This window comes from Hippichthys cyanospilos, chromosome 16 (genome assembly GCF_059441005.1).
Source record: "Hippichthys cyanospilos isolate Australia breed blue-spotted pipefish chromosome 16, RoL_Hcya_1.0, whole genome shotgun sequence".
NCBI lineage: Eukaryota > Metazoa > Chordata > Actinopteri > Syngnathiformes > Syngnathidae > Hippichthys > Hippichthys cyanospilos.
The window spans coordinates 10,302,663-10,325,107 of record NC_142384.1 but is presented as its reverse complement, the minus strand read 5'-3'; the positions used below and the strand labels follow the sequence as shown (position 1 = coordinate 10,325,107).

At 41.0% G+C, this 22,445-nt stretch overlaps 2 protein-coding genes across 3 annotated transcripts; both read left to right on the top strand.

Moving 5' to 3' along the window:
• Positions 1-33: 33 nt before the first annotated feature.
• phb1 (prohibitin 1) lies at positions 34-2,717 on the top strand. The gene is made up of 7 exons (XM_088437025.1): positions 34-143; positions 577-680; positions 1,062-1,223; positions 1,321-1,463; positions 1,550-1,666; positions 2,175-2,270; positions 2,349-2,717. The coding sequence occupies exons 2-7, from the start codon at positions 596-598 to the stop codon at positions 2,559-2,561; spliced, it is 816 nt and encodes a 271-aa protein (XP_088293151.1). The 5' UTR covers positions 34-143; positions 577-595; the 3' UTR covers positions 2,562-2,717.
• Positions 2,718-3,371: 654 nt separating this feature from the next.
• Positions 3,372-22,345, top strand: znf652 (zinc finger protein 652). 2 transcript variants are annotated; one of them, XM_088437181.1, is made up of 7 exons: positions 3,372-3,633; positions 9,029-9,279; positions 9,354-10,269; positions 11,499-11,646; positions 12,012-12,127; positions 14,397-14,541; positions 17,932-22,345. In XM_088437181.1, the coding sequence occupies exons 3-7, from the start codon at positions 9,391-9,393 to the stop codon at positions 18,516-18,518; spliced, it is 1,875 nt and encodes a 624-aa protein (XP_088293307.1). In that variant the 5' UTR covers positions 3,372-3,633; positions 9,029-9,279; positions 9,354-9,390; the 3' UTR covers positions 18,519-22,345. The 2 variants fall into 2 exon arrangements, with proteins under 2 accessions (XP_088293307.1, XP_088293306.1); XM_088437180.1 differs by having other exon boundaries at positions 9,029-10,269.
• Positions 22,346-22,445: the final 100 nt, after the last annotated feature.

Here is a 22,445-nt window from a genome sequence, read left to right as displayed (position 1 = left end):
GAACAAACTAAAAACCGTAGAAGAAGAAGCCTAGCCAATCGGATGCCATGTTACTTCAGCCGACGCGCACGCGTACTTGCCTGGCTAATTCATGTGCTGCACGTCGTGTCCGGTGGAGGTCACAGACGCCAGAGCAAAACCAGGTGAGTAATGACACATGCTACCTAAAAAAGACGAGAAACGTTTGATTTTTGTGCAAATGTGTTTGTCCTGCGAATCGTTGATATTGTTACGATATGTTGTGTGGAGTTAATATTATTTCTGTGGGTGTTAAGTAAGCGAACCTCTTTGAGAGTCCATTAGCAAGAGATAAACGCCCTGCTCCTGCGCGTGCTGTTTACTAATTGGTTCACTTGAGGTGATTTTGTTCTCCTTCATGTGTAAATGAAGCGTATTTGTGTCTGTTTACGCGTTTTTGTACCCGTGTTTTTTCTACTAGCTGTCTTGCTAGTTAGCTAATCAATTAATGCTAGCCAAGTTGAAACCTTCAGGCTCTCGGGGCCAAAGTCAACAATCCCTGGCCTCCAAATGATTAAACATCCTCTGAAACTCAGCGTGTCTTCTTTTCTTTTGCAGTGAAATTTGAGTTGGCACAATGGCTAAGCTGTTTGAGTCGATTGGGAAGCTGGGATTGGCGCTGGCCATAGGTGGAAGTGTCGTGAACTCAGCGCTTTTTAATGGTAAGTAACTTTGGATGCTAAATGAACATTTCAACTCAAATGACATTCATAAGGTCTCTGACGGATAAAGTCTGATTTAAGCATTGATTTTCTCTTTGATTGCAGTACACGTGGAATAAGAAATCACTTAGTTAAACTAAAATAAATTAAAACATCTGGCAGAAATGACTGAATATCATGGCTATTAAGCTATAACGATAGGATCTGTTAGCCTAAACAGGTGATACTTTCAATGAGCATTGACCAAAGTATGCCAGGATTTGCTAACATCACTCATATTGGTATATTTCTCGTTATTAGTGATGCATATATTTTTTTTAAAACTCAATTTTTCTTCTGACTTGTGTCCATTAACTACCACATACCTTTTTCCTGTGACAGTCGATGCAGGGCACCAGGCGGTGATATTTGACAGGTTCCGGGGTGTGCAAGAATCAGTCGTTGGCGAGGGGACTCACTTCCTGATCCCGTGGGTCCAGAAACCCATCATTTTTGATTGTCGCTCCCGTCCCCGAAACGTGCCTGTAATCACAGGAAGCAAAGGTATGACGCTAACCCCACCCTATACGTTACAATACATGGATCCAATTTTGTCTTCTTGCTCTCCTTTAGGTTAATATGTGTTACTTGTCTCCTGCAGATCTGCAGAATGTCAACATCACATTACGAATTCTCTTCCGGCCGGTGAGCACTCAACTTCCACGCATCTTCACCAGCATTGGCGAGGACTACGATGAAAGAGTGCTGCCGTCCATTACCACAGAGGTGCTGAAAGCTGTAGTGGTGCGTAATTTTAATTTGCCATATCGGGTCGGGTTTGCCTGTATTCTTTTGCCAAAACTGACATGTTATGGTTTGCTCTTTTGAAGGCTCGTTTTGATGCCGGTGAGCTCATCACGCAGCGTGAGCTCGTTTCTCGGCAGGTCAGCGAGGATCTTACAGAGAGAGCCTCCACCTTCGGGCTCATCCTGGATGATGTTTCATTGGTATGAGGAAATTAGTACTACTGCATCATCATAGTTAAGCAACTAGAGGTTAAAATGGGGGATGTTTATGTTGTCGTTTCCAATACCGGTCATGTGGATTACGTACATATTTTTCAAATTTTACATTTCTTATGCACCTGTAGAGTAAATAGTAATGCTTTTGGTAAAAAAAAATAAAAAATAAAAAAATACATGATGAGCCACACAGGTTTCATTCAAATGAATGGGAGGCAGCGCTGTATTTACGTGTTTCCTTCCCCAATTTTGTTGTTGTTGCACTTGTCTTCTTACTGTTGGAATCAGCATCAACCTTGACTGGCATTCCATCCTTTTATGGATTAAAACATGCTTTTTGATCTCCTCCGGAGGTTAGACACAAGACTAGCTAGCTAGTTCAGCTAAAGATGGTGCAAGGATATTCCTTCAAGTCACTAAACTGTCCTATCCCCCCTCCATATTTTGTGTGTGTGAGTGGGTGTTTTACAACTGATTTGCATTTTTTTTCCAGACACACTTGACGTTTGGCAAGGAGTTCACAGAGGCTGTAGAGATGAAGCAGGTGGCCCAGCAAGAGGCAGAGAGGGCCAGATTCGTTGTGGAGAAGGTATCTCCTCTCAGTTTGATTGTCCATGTGATGAAGATCCATGAGTTAAAGTATTCTTCTATCTTTATTTTTAAATAGGCGGAACAATTGAAGCAGGCTGCCATAATCTCTGCCGAGGGCGACTCCCAGGCCGCCCTGCTTATTGCCAACTCCCTCATGGAGGCCGGCGACGGCCTGGTGGAGTTGCGTAAACTGGAGGCGGCTGAGGATGTCGCCTTGCAGCTGTCTCGTGCTCGAAACGTCACCTACCTGCCATCGGGGCAGGGCACGTTGATCCAGCTACCCCAGTGATGATGTCCGTATCTGTGTAAACTATATTCAGTCAACTATGTGAGGGAATGGTTTAGGACTTGCCTTTACAGCGGATCATGTCTTCAAGCGTGTGGATGTGCAAAACAGATTAAGCAACGTATTCCTCAAGAACAATAAAAATGTCTTTATACCGCCCTTTAGTCAGTCACGTGACTCAGCCAAAAATTTCCATCGCTTGTCGTCATATTTTTTCACCACAAGAGGGCGTTGCTGTGTTCGGTACCAAGGATTTATGTTACTGTTTCAGACACTTTTGGGTGTCATGTGGAAGCAAACCTTTGTCTATAAAATTCTGAAATACCTTGATTTTAAAGAGACACTGTACAGAATTAGTCCAGTTTACAGACTGAATAAAAACAATAACCAAGTCATCTAATTTAAGTTCTTAAAACGAGTAAGCAATACCTTTTTTTTGCAATTAGTTTTTCTAAATTTGCCAGATTGTAGGAATTTCTAATTAGCCCAATATCTTTGACGGCTTCCACACATTCTTATTTTGATTAAGAATGCGTCAGGGAAGTTTAACGTTCAATACAGAGAATGTTAATGGTTTAGTTCGTCCGATAGAATTGACCGTTCCCTTCATGAGCAACAATATTAATCATTTTAGGGTTCACCTCGATATCCTATAGCGTTTTAGTTAGCCAACTAGATGATGCATTGTAGTCATCTAAGTGCATTCATTTTTAAATGAATTCATCCATCCATCACGGATCTGTGGTGGGTGCGCGCGCGTCGCCAGCCCAGACAGCCGCGCGCCTGTCCTCCAGACGGCGGCGACGAGGCGAAAGCGGCCTGGCCTTCCTGACTGGGATGAACGCGGGACGCCGACGTCAGAGCAACAAGCGAGCAGCTCAGCTCTGCCGGGCCACGTAGCGGGGCGGTTCAGGTCGCCGGTGGGCACCGATCTCCAACGGCCCCGCGTCGCGGTTCATCTCGGGACAGCGGGTTCTGCTTCACGCCCTCCCGCGGTTGAAGTAGCACATGAGACCCGGATTGTGAGCAAGCCCTGCCTGCACGGGCTACGGAGAGGAGGTCGCGTCGCTCGGAGGTAAAGCCTGCCGTCCAACCAACAAGTCAACCGGCCGGCTAGTCGGTTAGCCAACCGGACCGAAACGTCTCGCTTACTTTGCATGACACGCCGGGGGATGCGCTCGTAGCTCAGCGGTAGCTGGTGGCCGAAGCTTGCGGCGATTAGCTCCGGTGAGCGGCCGACTTTGTGACAGCGTCGACCCAGGTTGTCAATACAGCACCCGGGTTGTTATTATTTGACATCTTGCAGGCAAGCGTTTCTTCCTATCGCAGAATCCCGACCAAAGCAACAGTGACATTTGTTGTTTGGTTTATTTTTTTTAATATTTTTTTTTATTTTTTTTTTAATCCTCCCCAAAGCTGACACACTTTTTCCCTCCTTGACTTGGCATGTCGACGTTGTTGAGTTGCCACTGCTCAAATATCTGACGTTACTGCTAGCTTTAAGCTAACTCGCATCGCGTTGGGTGGATTTGGCTGGATGAAAAAAAAAAAGTGACAAGACAAGTCTTGTCTTAATCCTTTACGCAATTAAACTGCTCGTTTTGTGTATCATTTAGTCCGGTGATGCAAACGTTGTGGAATATTTGATTTGCACCTTTCAGCTAACGTAGCCCAAGTTAGCTTGTCATGTGTGCACAGGTTATTACCTTTGGTTTTGGGGGGGAGTAGCTTAGCATGCTAAGTAGCTCAAGTTAACCCGGGCCTGTGCTGTGTTGGTGCAGTTTTTTGCGTTTGTTTTAACCCTTTGCTCGCTTCCCGTTTACTCCGGGGTTAACTATTGACTGGCATTGCCGACATAAAACCGGCGGAAGTCGAAAAACTCCTAACTGCGGCCATATTAAAAATAAAACATGTGGAATGTTGGTTTCATCGTTTTGCCCCCCAAATTGCAAAGCAAGCAGGGCGCAGTCTAGTCTTTCCTCATTTAGTCATGTTCTGCAGCACAAAGTTAATCATTAGTGTATATTATAATTAATTTGAAATCCAAACAAATGTACAACTAATTAACACCCTTTTAACACCATTGTGCCTCTTGCTGTCAACTTACAGTGACAGCACAGGGCTCAGGTAACAACCAATCACTACTCAACTTGCTATGGTCACATGATTTAACCCAGAAAACAGGTGAGCCGTGATTGGTTTTTACCTGAGCGATTGTAATGTCATTTTCAGTTGACAAATGGCAAAATATCTTCGTAAATGTATTAGTTGGAGGTGAAAAGTTATATTTCGTTATTATCCCTTGTGCATTTTTTTTGGGGGGGGGACGTAATTTTTTCAACATCATTCTCACAATATTTTACGTAAGGGATTGCACACTTGGTGGTGTGATAACTAGCCGTGCCTTGTTGAACTTTGACAATTTGTCACCATCTGGGCGAAATTCCAGCTCCCTGGTGTCTTCTTTCAGTGCTTTCCCAATGCTTTTGATGTAAAGATCAAAGGATTAGCCAAAAATACTGCACAGGGGTTAAATTACTTACACACAGCATATTTAAATTTTACTCCTGAAAATGGCGAAATCAGTGAAGAACAGTATCCCTTAATGGTTCTGCGCTGAAATAACATAACTAGTAGAACTTCCGCTTTCAAAAAGTTCTAATGTTATCAGTAGACAAGCCGATTTGATAAACTTGATCTTGATCAGTTTGATTTGATTGCAAATTATATGTTGTATAATTATTTAGAAGCAACATTACACCTTTTATTTTCACTGTGGCGATTGATTTTATAGTTATATATTTTTTTTTGCTTGTGTGCTTATTTGCAATACTAAGTGCTGTTGTTGAATACGAATTGTAATTTGTCTGCAGTATATTTGTGTTATTTCTGTCTCAATATTTTGTTTTGCCCGACTCACTTCTTCTGTTCTTGAATGTCTACTACAGGTCATTGATGTTTTTACCTGTGCGTCTTTGTCACTTTTGGGTATGGGAAAGACTGTTCAACGATGACGAAAATATTTGATGTTTTTAAGTATTATATACACTCAGATCAGTTATCAGTTATTTTCAAACACACTGAATTGCCCCGTGAATCCTGATCATGTAAAGTCAACTATCATTAAAACATTGAAAGCGGAAAAGTCCTAATGCTATGGGAAAATGACATTGTTATACGTGGAAAAAGCTCATAGTTCTACGCAAGAAAAAGTCGTAATGCGATTAGTAAAAGTCATGTTACTGGAAAAATTTCCTTGTAAGTGGAAAATAATGTCAAATGCAAATTAATATGTGAAAATAACAGTAAAATGCCACTCAATTCTTTTAAAAATAACAAATTCCAACTCATAGAGGTTGTATTTATTTCTTTGCAGTGTCCCTAATAGTCTGAAACACAAGGCAACTACTTTGAAGGATGTGACTAAGGTCCCCAGGGGTCAAATACCTAGCGAGGCGTGGTGGACCCCCTGCAGCGCCGCCCACAGTGAGCGGGTTAAGGTCTTACGAGTTTCCAGCAAGTGAGGAATGTGAACCCTTGCACGGTTCCTTCCCTGCGAGCGGCGAAAAGCTCATTAAAGTCTGAGCGCCAGCGAGCTTGACTGCTTCCCAGGTCACTGTCAGCTCCTCACTTGTGAACACTCGCCCCATTTATGTTGTTCCTCGTAGTACTGCGCGGCGCGTTTTGCAGTGCGAAGCTTCAATCCTGTCATCTCGAAGCCACGCTCGTATTTTATCCGCCATTTGTGTGAGTCATGTTGCGGCCTACCCCATATGAAACCAGTTTTGGGGTTCTTGCGAATGTCTCCCGAGGCATAATTGAAGTCCATTATAACACTTTGATTTCGCTGAGTTACGGCGCGGCTCGCTAACCAGATCAGTTAAGATTAGCTGTTGTTGTTGTTGTTCTTTTTCTTCTTCTAAATACATCTACATAAACTCCAGATATGAGATGAGTACAATACAATAGATTCAGAGAGGACTGAAATTTGCCACATCAAAGTGATTTTTTTTCACTCAGAGCGAAACCCTCAAATGACTCATCAACGATAATACGAAGCAGCGTGGAGACATTTTTGTCAAATATGGGTGTTGCATAACCACACGCTGTGCATGTGTTTGGGCTTTTAATCAGGTTAATTTGCAACGGGCAAAGAGGGATATTATAAGCCCCTAGCGTGCCGGTGGAAGCTTTTTTTTTTTCATGCAGTTTGTGTTCCCCTGTCATCCACACTCGGGATAATCTAGTCAGCTTTGTGTCAAATATGGCTGAGGCGCTCCATCACAGCAGAGCTCGCTTTTTTTTTTTTTTTTTGCCCTGTAATGCTCTAGTTCACAGCAGATCTTAGCACACAATTAAAAAAAATAAAAATAAATAAAAATCTGGTTTTCACTGTTGAAGGGATGGTTGATTTTTTAACTTGTACAAACAAACAAAAAAAAACTTTGTGCATTATGTTTTTCTAATTTGAAACGTTTCCCAAGTTTAGAAGTACAACCAATTGATAAATCAACCACAGTTACAGCGCTTTATCAATAAGTTGTCCGTTTAGAGTTATCAATCAGAGCAGTGAATCTATGCATGTGTTACATGTAGCAAACAAATAAACAAACACACCACTCATACTTTCTGAAAACATATGGTAATGAGTAATAACATAAATAGCACTTTGAGCACTGTTGACGATAAAGGACGCTAACGGGAACTTACTGAGGAGTACCATTCAAGTACATCAATTTTTTTTTTTAAATGAGAGAAAAATGTCAGGGCAGCTCTGATTTGATTACATTAAAAACTGGTCACTCACAAGTTTTTTTTTTTTTTTTTTTTTTATAAATGGCTGGTATTAAGAGAGTTAAATAGAATTAACAAAAAGAAATAAACATTTTTCACATTGCATTTGTTGAATACATGTTGTGCTGCCAAGAGCGATATACGGTTCACTGAAAATTCCCAGCTCATCAGTCCAGCACACCGAGGATAAAGAATATATGATGGCGGATACTATTATATCGTATATCTAAATGTTTTGTACCATTTGTAGTACGTCCTTTGCTGAACGGGTTACAGCATTGCAACTTAGATGCTCACCCCTGACTGTTAATGCCTAGAAAGTCTCAGCTATGCAGTTGTTTTTTTGTAGTGCAATTCTTTGTTTTATATTCAGTATGATAGAAAGATTTTACTGGCAGTGGCGGTAAACAGATTGAAGTCTCTTTTGGGGGGAGGAATTGAATGTTGCAATTTTGTGCTTGATCACATGATTACTGTTGGCTATTTTGGTTTTATAGCATTGAACATGCCTCTTAACTTAGTTTAAACCTGATATGCTCTCCTGGCCTTTAGTTGAGGTAACCATTAACCCTTATTTTTCACGGTTTGTTTAGATCGTCCTGTCTTTACTGATTGTTGCCTCTGTTGTGAATGTTGTTTATTAAACGGGGAACAGATTAAGTTATCTGCGATAGTGCACAGAAAATGTTTTTGCAGGAACAGACACGTGGTGTTGTTTATTTCTGCGGGCGTTTCTCTAGTGAGCAACCCGCCCTGGTGCACACTCATAATGGAGTGCCAGGTTGTGAGGTTGTGTGAGGTCAACTCTCAGTCAGCCGAGGACACACACACACTTGAATATGTGTGCGCTTTAGTCATTCTTGTAGTCTTTTTCATGCTTTTAGTATTATTGTGGTTGCACTCTCTTAGGCCAAGTTGAAGATTTCAAATAAACATTTGCTGCTATTTGCTGTGTTCAAATGAAAAAAAAGGAGTTATGTTTTATTTATTTTTTTCTAATTTTAGAGGGTTTGAGTGGGAATCTTATTTGTCACTTCGACGTTCCAAAATTGTAAAATTGGTAAAGAGTTCATAATAGTGCAGCATTTTTTTTGTATTACATAGGCATATATCTTTCGCTCTCTTTTTTTTTAATTCTCATTTTTTTCTAGGAGTGTAAAATTAAGTTAACCACTTTTAATGTTTAAGCAATGGTGGTTCATGTCGTAGATTTAACTTTTTAAAAACCTTTTTCACTTTCATATGGTGAACATATGTTCTGATGAATCAGTTGTGGTCTTCCGCTTGCATAGTAAGTAAACAGACATTGTAGAATTTAATTTGCGCCATCAGTCTGTTCTTAGTGACTTTTTTGTCTTTTTTGTTTTAGTCAAGTGTCTGTATTCACTTTACAATTTGAATAGATGAATAAATGATCCTTGAGCGCTGATACTGTTGATTTCTATCAACTTCTAATGCATGTAAAATATTTAATGTACTGCATGTAATTGAGTCCACACCCATTCATTTGTGAGGACTTGTGGTTGCACTTGTATTTGCAGCAGTGCGAATGCGGTCACAACTTTCAGGTCCGTCGCTGTAGTTTTTAGACTTGTTTTCGTATTTATTCTGTGACAGCGGAAGAGTTTTTTTTTCTTTCTCCTCAACTAATCTGTGTGTGTTTCTGTTTCTCGTAGGTGATGCTCTATTCATGGCCTCTGATGGCAGAAAGATGTGAGGTGTTTCTTTCTTCTTCCTTATCCATTCTGCCCTTCACAGGAAGTGAACTTTAGCTCTGTCGGCTGTTCTTTTCAAGCTCATGAAGACGCGCCTGCGACAGCTTGTATGTCTGTCTGATGCAGATTCCTGCCCAGGACGACATGGATGCTTTGTTTGAATCCGGTTGACTGTTTCATACACCTCTTCCCCTCCTTTCTGTTGAGGGAAGGTAGGGGTTTGATGCACCTTCGATTTCTTATTGGAGTCACTTCGGCGTCTTAACTTGATGAAATCCTGCCAAAGCTTCAAGGAGGAGGTCTCTGTCCCGTGCCTGGGCGGGATGTCACAGGAGGAGGGACGCAGGCCGCAGGTGTCACAGTCGTACTACCACTCCCCCATACCTGAGGTGGACCTGACGGGCAAGCTCTTCAAGAGGGAGGCGGGTGGCAAGCCCTATTCGGTCCTGGTGGACAACAAAATGGCGGCCAAGACAGCAGCGGCTGACACCGCTCAGCAGTATTTCCGCGAAGGTGCAACAGGACAAGACATACGCACGCCGGCGGATGAGGCCAGCTCTGAGGAGACTGAAGATGATGACGATGATCAAGAGGAGGACGGAGAGGAGGGTTTCAAGCGTGAGCAGATCATCGTGGAGGTCAATCTCAATAATCAGACCCTCCACGTATCCAAGGGCGACAACAAAGGCGGCGCGGCCGGAGACGATTCAGAGAGAGGTTGCAGCGAGGATGACAATGATGCCGATGAGGGTGAAGAAGAGAGCCCAGATGAGGATGATGACGATGACGAAGATGAGGAGATCGAAAGTCGTAGGACAAGGTCAAAGAGGCCCCACAGAGGTTTGAGCGGAACTTCTGGCCAAAGGAAGCGTCTCCGGATGTCTCTGAACTCGACGGCTTCCGGGATGACCACTAGGGGGCGACGGAAGCACATTGAGACAGCAAAAAGCCAAAACCGCTCTGCCCGTTCAGCCCCTCCGACATCCGCTGGCGTGGTGGTGCCTGGCGGAAAGGCCGAGGGGGTTAAGGAGATGCTGGCGTGCGAAAAGTGCCCTCGCGTGTTCAACACACGCTGGTACCTGGAGAAGCACATGAACGTGACACACAGGAGGATGCAGATCTGTGACAAGTGCGGCAAGAAGTTTGTCCTGGAGAGCGAGCTGGCCTTGCACCAGCAGACCGACTGCGAGAAGAACATCCAGGTGAGAAGACGCATGCTTTGCACTCGTCACTCACAGGATTTCATTATTTGCGGCTGGGCTTGAGCCCTGTCTTATGCAAACACTTCAATTCTACAAATAAATGTTTCAAAATGGACATTTACAATGAAGACGTTTTAGCAATAATTTTATTTATTTATTTACAAATGAGGATAGCATCAAAAATGACTAATTAAATCGGGTTGTATCCAAGTAAGGGCCACAAATTGGACATAGTTGGCATTGACCAGTGGTTCTCTACCTTTTTTCAGGGATATATGCCCCTGTAAAATTTTTCTTCAACAAAGTACACCCTAACCCAGTGGGGGTATGAATACTCCTGTGGTATGTGAAGGCACTTAGGGAATTGGGGTTTTAATAAGATTTCTGCAGATACTGTATCATCAAATCCAATTTAATGCACTTTAATACTGTTTTGTTTTTTTTCAAATTGAGAGAAAATTAACTGGAACATGAAGCAACTTATTGATAATCAGGTTAAAGTTTAGTTACGTTATGTACAGAATATTATTTTCTTGTAAATGAGCCAGGAATACCACTAATGATTTCAAACAGTATCTTCTTGAGTCCTTTGAATAAAGTTTTCAAGTGACTAATGGCTGATTCTGGGTGGCTTAATGACTGCTTTGGTCGAACCATTCTGATAGAATGGAAAAAAGTAGAGTGATTTTATTGTCATTGTACTGGTTTACAACAAAATTGGGAAAATGAGCGAGACTGCGTCTTTAGGCGGATGAAATTCAACAACTACTGAATATAAAATTCTTTTTATGAACGTATAGTATTTTACTTGAAATACTTGCTGTCTTTTATAATAGTTACTCCAAATAATTTTTGTGTGGATACTACTTTTAAACTTTTTTTTAAAATCTCACATAACCTCATTTAAGAACCACAATATTTTATTAATAGATAAATATAAAGCTACCATAGTCAGGTTAAAGTTTTGTTTTATTTTTTTATTTGTGTGAATCGGTACATTTGTTCATTCAGTGTATTTCAATCCACTGAATCTGTTCATAGCTGTTTTGGTAATTGAGATGGTTTTCCCAAATACAGTAGTACAAATATAGTTTTAGGATATATTTTCAACCAGCAGAGGGTGCTATTGTCTAAGGAAATATACAGACCATAAGAGCTGGTTCACCCTCATTTCCCATATTGCTCATTATTGCCCGTTTCAATTCTTGTTATTAATCTTTTATTTCCAGTGCGTCTCCTGTAACAAATCCTTCAAGAAACTGTGGTCGCTGCATGAGCACATCAAGATTGTGCATGGCTATGCCGAGAAGAAATTCTCATGCGAGATTTGCGAGAAAAAGTTCTACACCATGGCCCATGTCCGCAAGCACATGGTTGGTGAGTGAAGTGAAACAGTCCTGATCAAACTCAATGTCTATAAATATTTGAACATTCTTAACTGTCACACGGTGTAAAAAAGAGCTAACCGCCATAAAATATTCAATTAATGAGCTGTATAGTGAATAGGAAAAAATTTGTAGGGAATGATTTATGCCCTTTCAGTCCAAATTCTTGCTATCTTTTTCATATAGCTTTGTCAAGGATTGAATAAGCCACCTTAAAAGCCATTATTTCTTGGTGCGCGCTGAACTGATGGCTCTATTCGGGTTTAAACTCAATTAAGTTTTAAGCAAAGCAATATGGCTTCATCTCACACTTCACTTCCCTCTCAAACTGTATGCCTTCCCTTTCGACACGCACAGCTCATACCAAGGACATGCCGTTCACCTGCGAGACATGCGGCAAGTCATTCAAGCGCAGCATGTCCCTCAAGGTGCACTCGCTACAGCATTCTGGAGAGAAGCCCTTCCGTTGCGAGGTAAGATGTTGCCACAACTTAACAGCCCAGTTGAAATTTTGTGTTATGTTTCATATTAACAAATTAATTGCAATCAATCACAGTCATAGTTAAAGCGTTATTTTTTTTTAAACATTATGCAGCAGTATGCTTTCTGTATGCTGTTTAGATCGATCATAGTTGATCGTTTTTCTGCATCAGGCTTCTTGTGAACTGTTAGGGCTGGAAAAACGACTGTCAGTCACACCCGAAGTAGACACTGATTGGCTGTCATTATGTATGACATAACCAGATAGGTTGTGGTTGGGAAGACAAGTTTTGGAGCAGATGGAAAACGAGAAAATGGAAGATGTGAGAATTGTTGGTCTGATGAATCGCAAATCTAACGTTAAAAAAAAGATGTCTTAAGTGCATCTTTGATAAAGGAATGCGTTCTTTGTAAGAAAGAGTTTGATTACTTCAGAAAATCAAAATTGCCTAACCACAAATATGCAAAGCATCCATCTGCAACTGTAGAGCTTCAGCTAGCGATAGCAACATAGATGCTAATGTATTGAGCTATAATAACGCACTTCACCAAACTAAACTTGGCAACACCCCACATTTGGACAGGATGGCTTGTCTTTTATTTTAATGTTATTTTCCAAATATTTAGTTATTGACAAAAGATATCGGCACCGTCCCTACTGATGGTCAAAACTTTCAGACATCATTAGTCTCTAATACCACCAAACATTAATGGTTACAACTGCATCTGTCAAAAAAAATTAATGGCTTAAGCCACTTGTTTTGTTGTTGTATGTCAAGCTTTTGATATGCCACAATAATGCAATATATCTAAAAAAAAAAAAGAATAACTGGTCAAGGGTTTTTCTCAGAAATCTTTAGGTGAGGTTAAAAAGAGGTGAAATAAATCAACTAATTACAAGTCTTAATTTATCTCTCAATTATTGTAATCTTCTAACAGAGTTCGTGTGAGGTACACAAATGGCACAGTTTGTCTTTGCTGTTTTTATTGAATTCTGATGGAAGCAAGAGCCCGTGTTGCATCATGCTCTCATGCTTGTAAAATACTACATGTGATACTTGGCAGCAGATGCTCTCTACGCCCATCAGTCTGTAGCAACACAAAAGACATGCATTCAAAAAAGAAAAGAGCCATTTTGTCGGTGATGTTGTTTTGGTGGCGTAACTTAAAGCGCCTTCTCATATTGCCGGGACCAGAGCGACATCGGCACCACAACAAGACAATGATAGCCACCTATTCATCAAATGCAATGTCATCCCCCTGAATGTAGGTCAATCGTCAGACTATGATATCATCAAAGTAGTTCAAAAGTATTGAGACGTTTCTTTTAATTTATGAGCAAGAGTCTGGTAAGAGCCCTTACCGTAGTTGCCAAATTGTTAAACTTAACATGATGTTTTGGATAACTCTAAATTTGTGGAAAGTCAAACATATCGTGCACACCCCCTACCTCAAACATCTTGTTACAAAGTCTTCAAGTGTGGAAGACATTTTGGTTGCAAAAAGGCTATGGAGGCACCATATTTTCTTCCGTTTAACTTACTTTTTTGAAATGGATCATACCATAAAAAAGAGTGTTATTAACAACCATAATTTGCAATATAAACACAACATATTGTAGCTCATACAGTAAAAATAAGGGTTCAAAACTATCAAAAACAAAGTTGTTTTTTGCTTTCAAATATGTGGTCGTGTCTGCGACTTCATCTAGCATCTTTTTTATGTCCACAAGTCCCTACATCAGAGTCGTGACCTGAATTTGTTGTTTAGTTTTTTTACGTGCCTTTCAATTGTCATATTAAGATGTCTAATATATTAAACAAATTGAGTTTTCTTGACAGGGATCTTCATACCTGTCCCAATTCATTTGTCTCTACGAATAGACTGAAAGGAACAAGAGAAAACTGTTGTGAGGTTTCCCAAACCTTACATTTGTATATATTTTCGGATTTTTCACGTCCCGCCTTTAAGAATTCAAGTGGACAGATGGAACGTTGTCCTCCACCCCAGGCTGTTCAAATGCCATGTGTGCACGGGTGGAGTCGCCCTAATTAAATGTGAGACGTCACCCTCCCCTGTAGCATGTTATTACTGGCATATTATAGCAGCGTGTAACATCTAGGCCAGCCTCCTCTGTGGTCTCGGCCCACACGTCTTGATTTTAGCCAGGTGCTGTCTCAGTACGCAAAAATAATCTCCTTTTTGTTGATTTTGAGAAATACGAATGACCCCAAGTGTGCTTTGTGTTATCCGAACCTCCAGAACTGCGACGAGCGCTTCCAGTACAAGTACCAGCTGCGCTCACACATGAGCATCCATATTGGACACAAGCAGTTCATGTGCCAGTGGTGCGGCAAAGACTTCAACATGAAGCAGTATTTTGACGAGCACATGAAAACGCATACAGGTGAGGAACTGCTCACGTGGTCAACATGAACAGACAGATGACAATTTAGCATTCGAAGCTGCTCCAAACTGAGCCGTTGGGTGAAAGTGTGGCTTTTGCCGCCGAAGAGAGGAAAGGGGGTAGGACATTGTTTAAATGCACGTTGTAGTGAGAGCGTCGCCGACTTGCCTGTAATGAGAGGGGCCGCATAACATGGAGCACTGTGCAAATGTAATGACAAGCTGCACACATGCTGCCGATTCCATCCCTCTGATTTTCTCCGCCTGCTGCCTTACCATTTTCCAAAACCAAGCTTTTGTGGTACAAGCTGTTTTTCCACGCTTCTACATGGCTTCTATTTGTGATGTGTAATTACACAATTCCTTTCCTGTCCTCTATGTGGACAAGACACACCCAGTCAAGGCCTCCAATACCGGCTGCACCCTTTAGAACAGTGTTTCTCCAACATTTTTACATCCTACCTCAAAAAATGCTTCTTCGAGTACAACCATTGTATCCGTGAGGCCGAGGCTTCTTTCCTAAATGGTTAGTTTTATCATAAGCTATTTTGCAACATTCTGCGCAGTTTGATCATTAAAACTGTAATTAAATGTAGGAAAATAAGAAACTGTTTAGAATTCTTCCTAAGACCCAGCCTGTTCGTTTGTCTCCACTGTAGTGGACATTTTGTTTTGCCTCAATCTAGCTACCGTACAAAGTCCTAGTGTGCTCAGAAGGGACATCCTGCCCTTTCCATTGATGTTCTCATGTGTTGGTGAGGGATGCAATTAACTTTGTCTTTCTGAGACAACATGGACACAAATAAATAGGCTGGTTTTCGAGAGGATAATGATTCGATTGAAACGTAGGTTTAGGTGAGTACTGGGACTTTCCGATTCTGATTCAGATAGACTTTATTTGTAACTCCACGACGCACAAGTGTGTACAGAATGTTGTGGCATTTGACCTGCAGTGTTACAAAGAATCAAAAGTAAAATATCAGCAAAATGGATTGAAATATTATTTGAATATATTGGAATAATGTAACGTTTATATACTGTATTCAGTAAGTCAAAATATACAATGATAAATATTGTTCCCATTCTTTTTCTTCCTTCCACTTATTCAAGACAGAACTTCTTTTATTCTAAGTTGACAGTACAAAAATTGCATAATGTAGAAAAAATGAATAAAATATTGTTTTGTTTGTTTTTTTTTCTTCAAATTTAAAGCAGAGATATTTTATGTTTTATTTTAGTTCAACGTTATGATAATCGGTCTGCTTTCATACAGGGCTAAAGAAATCTGGACAGTAAAATTGATTCTTCTACAAAAATAACTATTCATCCGTCCTTCCATTTTCTAGAGCCGGAGGGGGGCGGAGGGGTAATAAGTGCGCCTTAATTTTACACTCCATAAACGTCACCGACACATGAATCGTATTGTACCGGCTTAAACCAGGTTTCAGCAGCTCGAACGTTATGTGACGATTTAATTTAGCGTTTCTTCACGTGTCGACCACACTTTTGAGAATCGCCGCATTAGAACACAGCGCAAATGCAAATCCTTCCCACTATAATGTAACGGTTACGCAAGATGGCTGTCACCTCTCACATGTGCAAGCTGGTTTGTCGGCGACATGGCAGATGAAGGCGTTTCAGAGAGCCCTTCAGCAGCCGGTGGAGGGACGGCCGCGTGGGCGCTAGCGGGCACATTGAATACCCGCGTGGAGGAGGTTAATGAGAGTGGTTGTTCTGACTGTTCATTTTCACGTCTTCTCAAAGTGTCAATTGTAATAGCTTCCTGCCGAGTGGGCGGCTCAGCGGCACAGACCCTCCGATGGGAGATGGAGGCTTATTAGCATTTAAGGAAAAGACGACGGGGAACAAGACGAGACGCATGATTGAAGAATTGAAGCTATATTTATGCAAATGGTGGAAGTTGCACAGCGGTATAACCAAAGGAGATTTCGCTGCAGAATACGGGAAATAGTCCAAGAAAGAATTTCACATTTTCATGTTACGTAGACTGATAATTGTGAATATGTAAAATTCGTTGTAATTTTGTGGCGATTTCATTAAAAAAAGTCAACATTTTTTCGTAATTAGACAAGCAAAATTAATAGAGTAATAGCAAATCCAATGTGTGGGAATGAACGTTTGAATAATTAACTTTAGAGGTTACCAACATTTGTGAAACCGAGAGCTGGTTTTTTTTTGGTACTGACTAGTAAATACTAAGGACTATCAGTTTGATACACACTTCTGAAATGACAAATTTGTTCGAGGTATCTGTCATAATATTGCTGTTATAAGTTAATAAATGTTATGTGAAGATACAAATCATTTTAATGGTTTATCACAAAAATTAGGACAGTAGGAAATATGTAATCAGTGTAATATGTAATGTAAATGTAATATAAGTAGGTGGTCAAATTCCTAGAAAATTACAATGTTCTATCATTTATAAGCAATTTGCATAGCAGGCCATGGGCTACTCGTGTGATCCTTGGGAGCACCACTGTGGTGACCCCAAAATGACCCCAAAAATAAGTAAATTAATAAAGGACTTAATAATGGAATAGAAGTACAAATCCTGAGAGATTAAATCATTCACTGCTCGTAATTGGATCTTTTTTACATCTATAGCTGTCGATGGCAGTGAAAAGTTTGAATAGTGTTCATTATTTATTCTACAATACAATTCATTGTCTTGCTCCTTTAGAACGCAGTGTGATACATGTACAGTCATGCAGACACAAAGAAAGAATAGTACTTCGCTTTTGTGATAAAGCAGTCCGCTCATTTATACTTTGAAAGCTCCACCAAGGAATGAGAAGATCTTTCAACCCCCCAACTCGCCACGCCAACTATAAATAAGATTATCTATAAAAATTGTATCAGTATACTTAAAGCTATTTTTTTAACATTTACAAAAGAAAAAAGCAATATAAATCAACTTTCAACAACTGTTAACTACTTTTTTACATCGTTTATATAGGTTAGAGGTTAGTCTAAACCTGAAAAAATAACCAAGTGCATCTAACTGCCTGAGGAAAAAAAAAATACTAATCCGTATTTTATTGCAATTACACTTCACATGGCAGAACAAAGCCTTTTCCCTGGGGTCATCGCCCCCCTGCCCCACTATTTGAGAAGAACTTGAACAAAGTAAGCTGTATTATGTAATGTAATTAAGGATTATAAATGAAGCAAGGTTTTGAAACAATATCAATCACCAAAATAGTTGTCGATTCATTTGCTTCTCGATTAGTTGTCTATTAATCGTTGCACTTCTAATTTCACACTTACCATGCCAGTTGATTCCATTCCTTACTGTGATCCCCATTTTGTTTTTTCATCATCTTTTACAGTCATTCACAATATATATATTTTTTTTTTTTTCGCATAGGAGAGAAGCCGTTCATTTGCGAGATTTGCGGCAAGAGCTTCACCAGCCGGCCCAACATGAAGCGGCACCGCCGGACGCACACGGGCGAGAAGCCGTACCCGTGCGAGGTGTGCGGCCAGCGCTTCCGCTTCTCCAACATGCTCAAGGCGCACAAGGAGAAATGCTTCCGGGTCACCAGCCCCTTGGTGCTGCAGCCCGGCGGCACGCCAGTGCCGGTCGGCATCTTCGCCAGCACTTTCTCCACATCCTCCTCTTCGTCGTCTTCTGGTCCGGGCCCTTCCGCGGCCACCCCGCCGGCCGTCACCGGCGCGGCCAACCAGGGGATCGGCCCAGCGGGGGCCGCCTTGCCACCGCGGGGCGCTTTGGGACACGCCTTCGCCCACGTGCACCACCCCCAACAGCACCTTTCAAACACACCCCATCATGGCCATCACCAACACCTGGCAGTGCCCCCGGTCTCCCACCTGCCCCCGCCCCCAGCCCTTTTCAAGAGCGAGCCTCTCAACCACTGTGGGCATGAAGACAGCGCGTACATGCACCACATGGCCTCTGCGGAGAAAGCTCCGGGTGGCTCTCAACGTCGCTGAATTGGAAACCCCAAGCCGCAGGCACTGCCTCTGCCTCTTGTACCATCAACCTCTTTGATACACAGACCACTGGGTCGTTTTTTTTTTTTTTTGAGCTAAACCCAGTCTTTAGTTTACACTAACCACTTGGCAACAAGTTAAGCTACGTTTTCCACCGAGCAGGTCTTTTATGCAGTTTTTAGCCTTTATTATTAAAAAAAAAGGCCATATAGGATAGTCCTCTTATTTAGCCATTTTCTGCAGTAAAATATAGAGCCTGATCAATTATGGCCCTTAAAAATATCTTCAAAAATAATCATCCAAATATCCGATATTTGCCTGCTAGTTAAACCTTTTACCTGGATGTACTCAAACCATTTACAGCATTTATATACAAGTAACACTGGTGTAATTATTTACTAAACATAAATCCATACCATGACCCCGTGTCCATAAATCTTTATCAGGAAATATGTTGTTGAAGTAATTCTGGGCACCTGTCATTCAAACCTAAGCAAATCTTTATTTTTACAAACAGTGTTTAGTTAAGCAAAATAAGGAAACTGTGCAAAGAATTGACCTGGATGTCACTATGCACACATCCTAAGCCAGTTTGTTTAAAAAAAAAAATCATTAATATATCTTGCAACATAAATTAAGCATAATGAAATGTATTGGGAGAAAACTAATTCTATTGTATTCATTTTAAGTTCATGGGTAATAGGTATTCTGTTATGCTAAACTTCAACATTGACCTAAAAACAATTTCTCGTGACCTAGTAAAGTTAATATTTTGTCATCATTCACTCATTCAATCCAAAAAATTATGTCTTTGAATGCAAGCCATTTAAGTCTGTATACTAATTTCCAGTATATGTATTTTTTCATTTCACAGTAAAACAGGCTAATTAAAAATGTAAAGAAAAAAAAATTGCAACCAATCACAACTCACCTGTTGGTTATGTGATGTTCACGACATGACCTTTGCTTGATTACCTGAACTTTCAGCACACAAGATGTCATTTTCAGTGGATAACAAGTGGCAAACTGATTTTTAAATGTCTTCATTTTACGTGAAAAGTAATGAAGTCATCAAATTAAATACAGACTAAACAATAATCTTCTATTGCAGAAAATGGCTAAGTGAAGCATTCCTTTAAATTATCCTGCACTGCCACTTTGTTAGCATCTATTCATTGGAGTACCACTTAGGGATTTGCTAAAAATTCACCCATTTGCATCTGGAATTTGTCAGTGAAACAACAAAATAGGTTTCTTCTTTGGAGATTGCCAATGTAATCAAGTACAGCTGAGCCTGGTGTTTGTTATTGCTTGCTCTGGCCAGAGGCTGAGCTGCTCTGTATTTGTTTACAGAGCAAATGTGTGGCTTCAGCGCAAAGTCGTTACTTGTTAACCTTCACCCGATATTCCATGGGGGACATCGGTCGGCTTCCGCACCATACTAAAATATTCATACGTCAACCGTTACACCAAGAATAAATGTCTTTTCATGGTGGATACTGGCCTTTTAAAGAAGTGGATTTTTTAAAATTCCGATCTGCGCCAGACCTGCACATCAAAACAAGCCCAATTAAAGTGGACTGTTTGGTGGAAACGTGGCTTAACATTAACGAAAGCGTTAACCCATCTTTTCCTGAATCCGCCGTTAAAATCTTCGACCTTCTAAGCCCCCCATCGCAAGGCGATTCATTTAAGCTGGAACACGTTTCACGTGTGTTGATAGACTGGGACTGATACAGATTACGGACCTTCTATTTAAAACAAGCTACACAAGCTTTACAAGTGGCAAGTATTCTCAAGTGGATTGTGAGTAGCCCCCCCCCCTTCCCCCCGAAGATCAATAATATTCTGTGAATGTTGTCGCTGGTTTTACCAGTCACGCAAGAACGCAGTGCCATGAACTCCAATGCGTGTGTGTGAGAGATAGAGAGGAGGAGCTTTATTTTTATTTGATCATTTTTTTTAGACCTAAAATTGAGATGTTGGATCTTATGTAAGGAGATTCATTATGGTTTAATGGTGCTTTCCATTCCAGTAGACGCAACTTCTTAACTTTGGCTTTGCTGTTCAAATTTCAATAATCTCCATTGCCGCAGAACCGGAGCAGGATATGATCATTCAGAACTCAGGTTTTGCAGGACGTGACCAGATCAGTGTAACCTAGTCTCTCGTCCCATACTGCCACTGTGAGGGGCCACCCCCCCCCCCCAATCAGGATCCAAACCAGCCCCCCTGTATTTCATTTCTGCCAACGCTGCTGTCAATAATACGGGTTGCCATGTTAAAGCTCATTTCACATCCTCACTACGCACACACAAGTTTCTCAGCTTGCTTTGGCGTCGTTAAGGTTTTGGGAGTTTGTTTTTGGACCTTGGTACCGCAGGGGTCTGTCTTTGCCTATTGAATGTTGCCTACGCTGAAGGACGCTCGGATGTTTTCGGTCACCCCGCAGTGGATAAAACGGCAGCCAGGTTGCAGCTTAAGTCGCAAGCGATGACGTCGCTAACAAAATGTATCAGCCGATGGTGTGAATGTCGTTTCCTTTAAGAGACGTTGAGCTTTGACTGTTATTTGAAATACAGTACCGCGCAAATGTCTGAGATTTTTAGTTTGTTATCAAGCTACTTCCTGGTTCACAGAGGATGGCGAAAACATGGGAATTTCCATCTTGATGCAGTTGGAGGGATGCATAGTTGCTTCATCCTCCTCCGCGCTAAAACAATGGCTCTTCTAGTTTGGGTTTTGTTGCGCAACCAAATCCAACTTATTCACTGCCATTGACGACTATAAACGTCAAGAAAATACATTTAAACCTGACTGGTGGCGAGTGTGGTTTATGTCAAAATGGCGAACAAAGATCCTTTTGCGCAGTGCTGTCTATTTTCGGAACAAGTTTGTTTTATACCAATAAGCTTGTATTTGGGCAGACAGTAGCAGTAAATTGACCGTGACCGTCTGTTTACAGTATTCAGCCCGGAGTGGTAAAATGGCGGCCCTCGTTTGATTGATTGGACCTGCAGTTTTTGTGGCTCTTAGTTCCACTTCATTATCAGATCATCATCCAGTTGCAATATGGTTCTTTGGCTTATCTGATGCCTTTATTATTTTTTTCTTTCTTTTTGCGTGTATTCTCTGCACTTTAGCGCTGCGTGGGCAAGGCGCGGGGAAGCAGCGATTGTATTGTGGAACACAGCGCAGTCCAGGCTGCGAATGGAAATGGTTGATATTGAGGGGGGTTTTATTGTAAGGCAAGGAAAGGAGGAGAACAGTGTGGAAGGGACCATTGTGGGGAGAAAAAAGATCTTTCTACTCAAAATAGTGTTCCTAAATATATAAAAGAAAAAAAAGGAAAGCGCTTTCCTGCTTTGTCGACCACACACTTGGCCATCAAGCTTTGTCCGCAGTACATTCTTTTATTTTCATCTTTTTACTAAGATGGCCAAAAGCTGATGATACTCCTCCTTTCTTTGCTGCATAGAATGAATGCACTTTCTACTAAAACTTTTGGCTAGTTGCGAAAAATAACATTGTATATTCTAAGATTCTAAGATGTTTTTAAAAAAAAAAAATCATTATTCTTTTCCCCCCCATCACCCTTCTTTGTATTTCTAACCACTTAATGTAGCATTATTGTGTATTTTATTATTGTTATTGTATCTGGTACAAAATGTGCAGCTTTATAATGTCCTGGTTTTTCTTTATTTTTGTATGTTCTCTGGAGAAATGAGGAATTTGGAAAGAGAAGTTGGGCCTTTTTTTTTTTTTTTTTTTGATAATGTACAGTACATTTAACTGACTGCTAACTAAGTATAAACAAGTAGCCACGAGTGTGATGCCTGTTCTGTCCCGGTCGCCTGTCAACAGTTCACCAACAAAACAAACAAAAAAAAAAGGAGCACAAGAGCACGTGGAAGTAGGTCAGATGTT

Bases quoted from the DNA above. Each gene is read 5' to 3' on its own strand.
- phb1 (XM_088437025.1), top strand. From the start codon at position 596: ATGGCTAAGCTGTTTGAGTCGATTGGGAAGCTGGGATTGGCGCTGGCC. The intron at 681-1,061 runs GTAAGTAACTTT...TTCCTGTGACAG, and splicing joins GAACTCAGCGCTTTTTAATG to TCGATGCAGGGCACCAGGCG. The intron at 1,667-2,174 runs GTATGAGGAAAT...TTTTTTTTCCAG, and splicing joins TCCTGGATGATGTTTCATTG to ACACACTTGACGTTTGGCAA.
- znf652 (XM_088437180.1), top strand. From the start codon at position 9,337: ATGAAATCCTGCCAAAGCTTCAAGGAGGAGGTCTCTGTCCCGTGCCTG. The intron at 10,270-11,498 runs GTGAGAAGACGC...TTTTATTTCCAG, and splicing joins ACTGCGAGAAGAACATCCAG to TGCGTCTCCTGTAACAAATC. The intron at 12,128-14,396 runs GTAAGATGTTGC...CCGAACCTCCAG, and splicing joins AGAAGCCCTTCCGTTGCGAG to AACTGCGACGAGCGCTTCCA.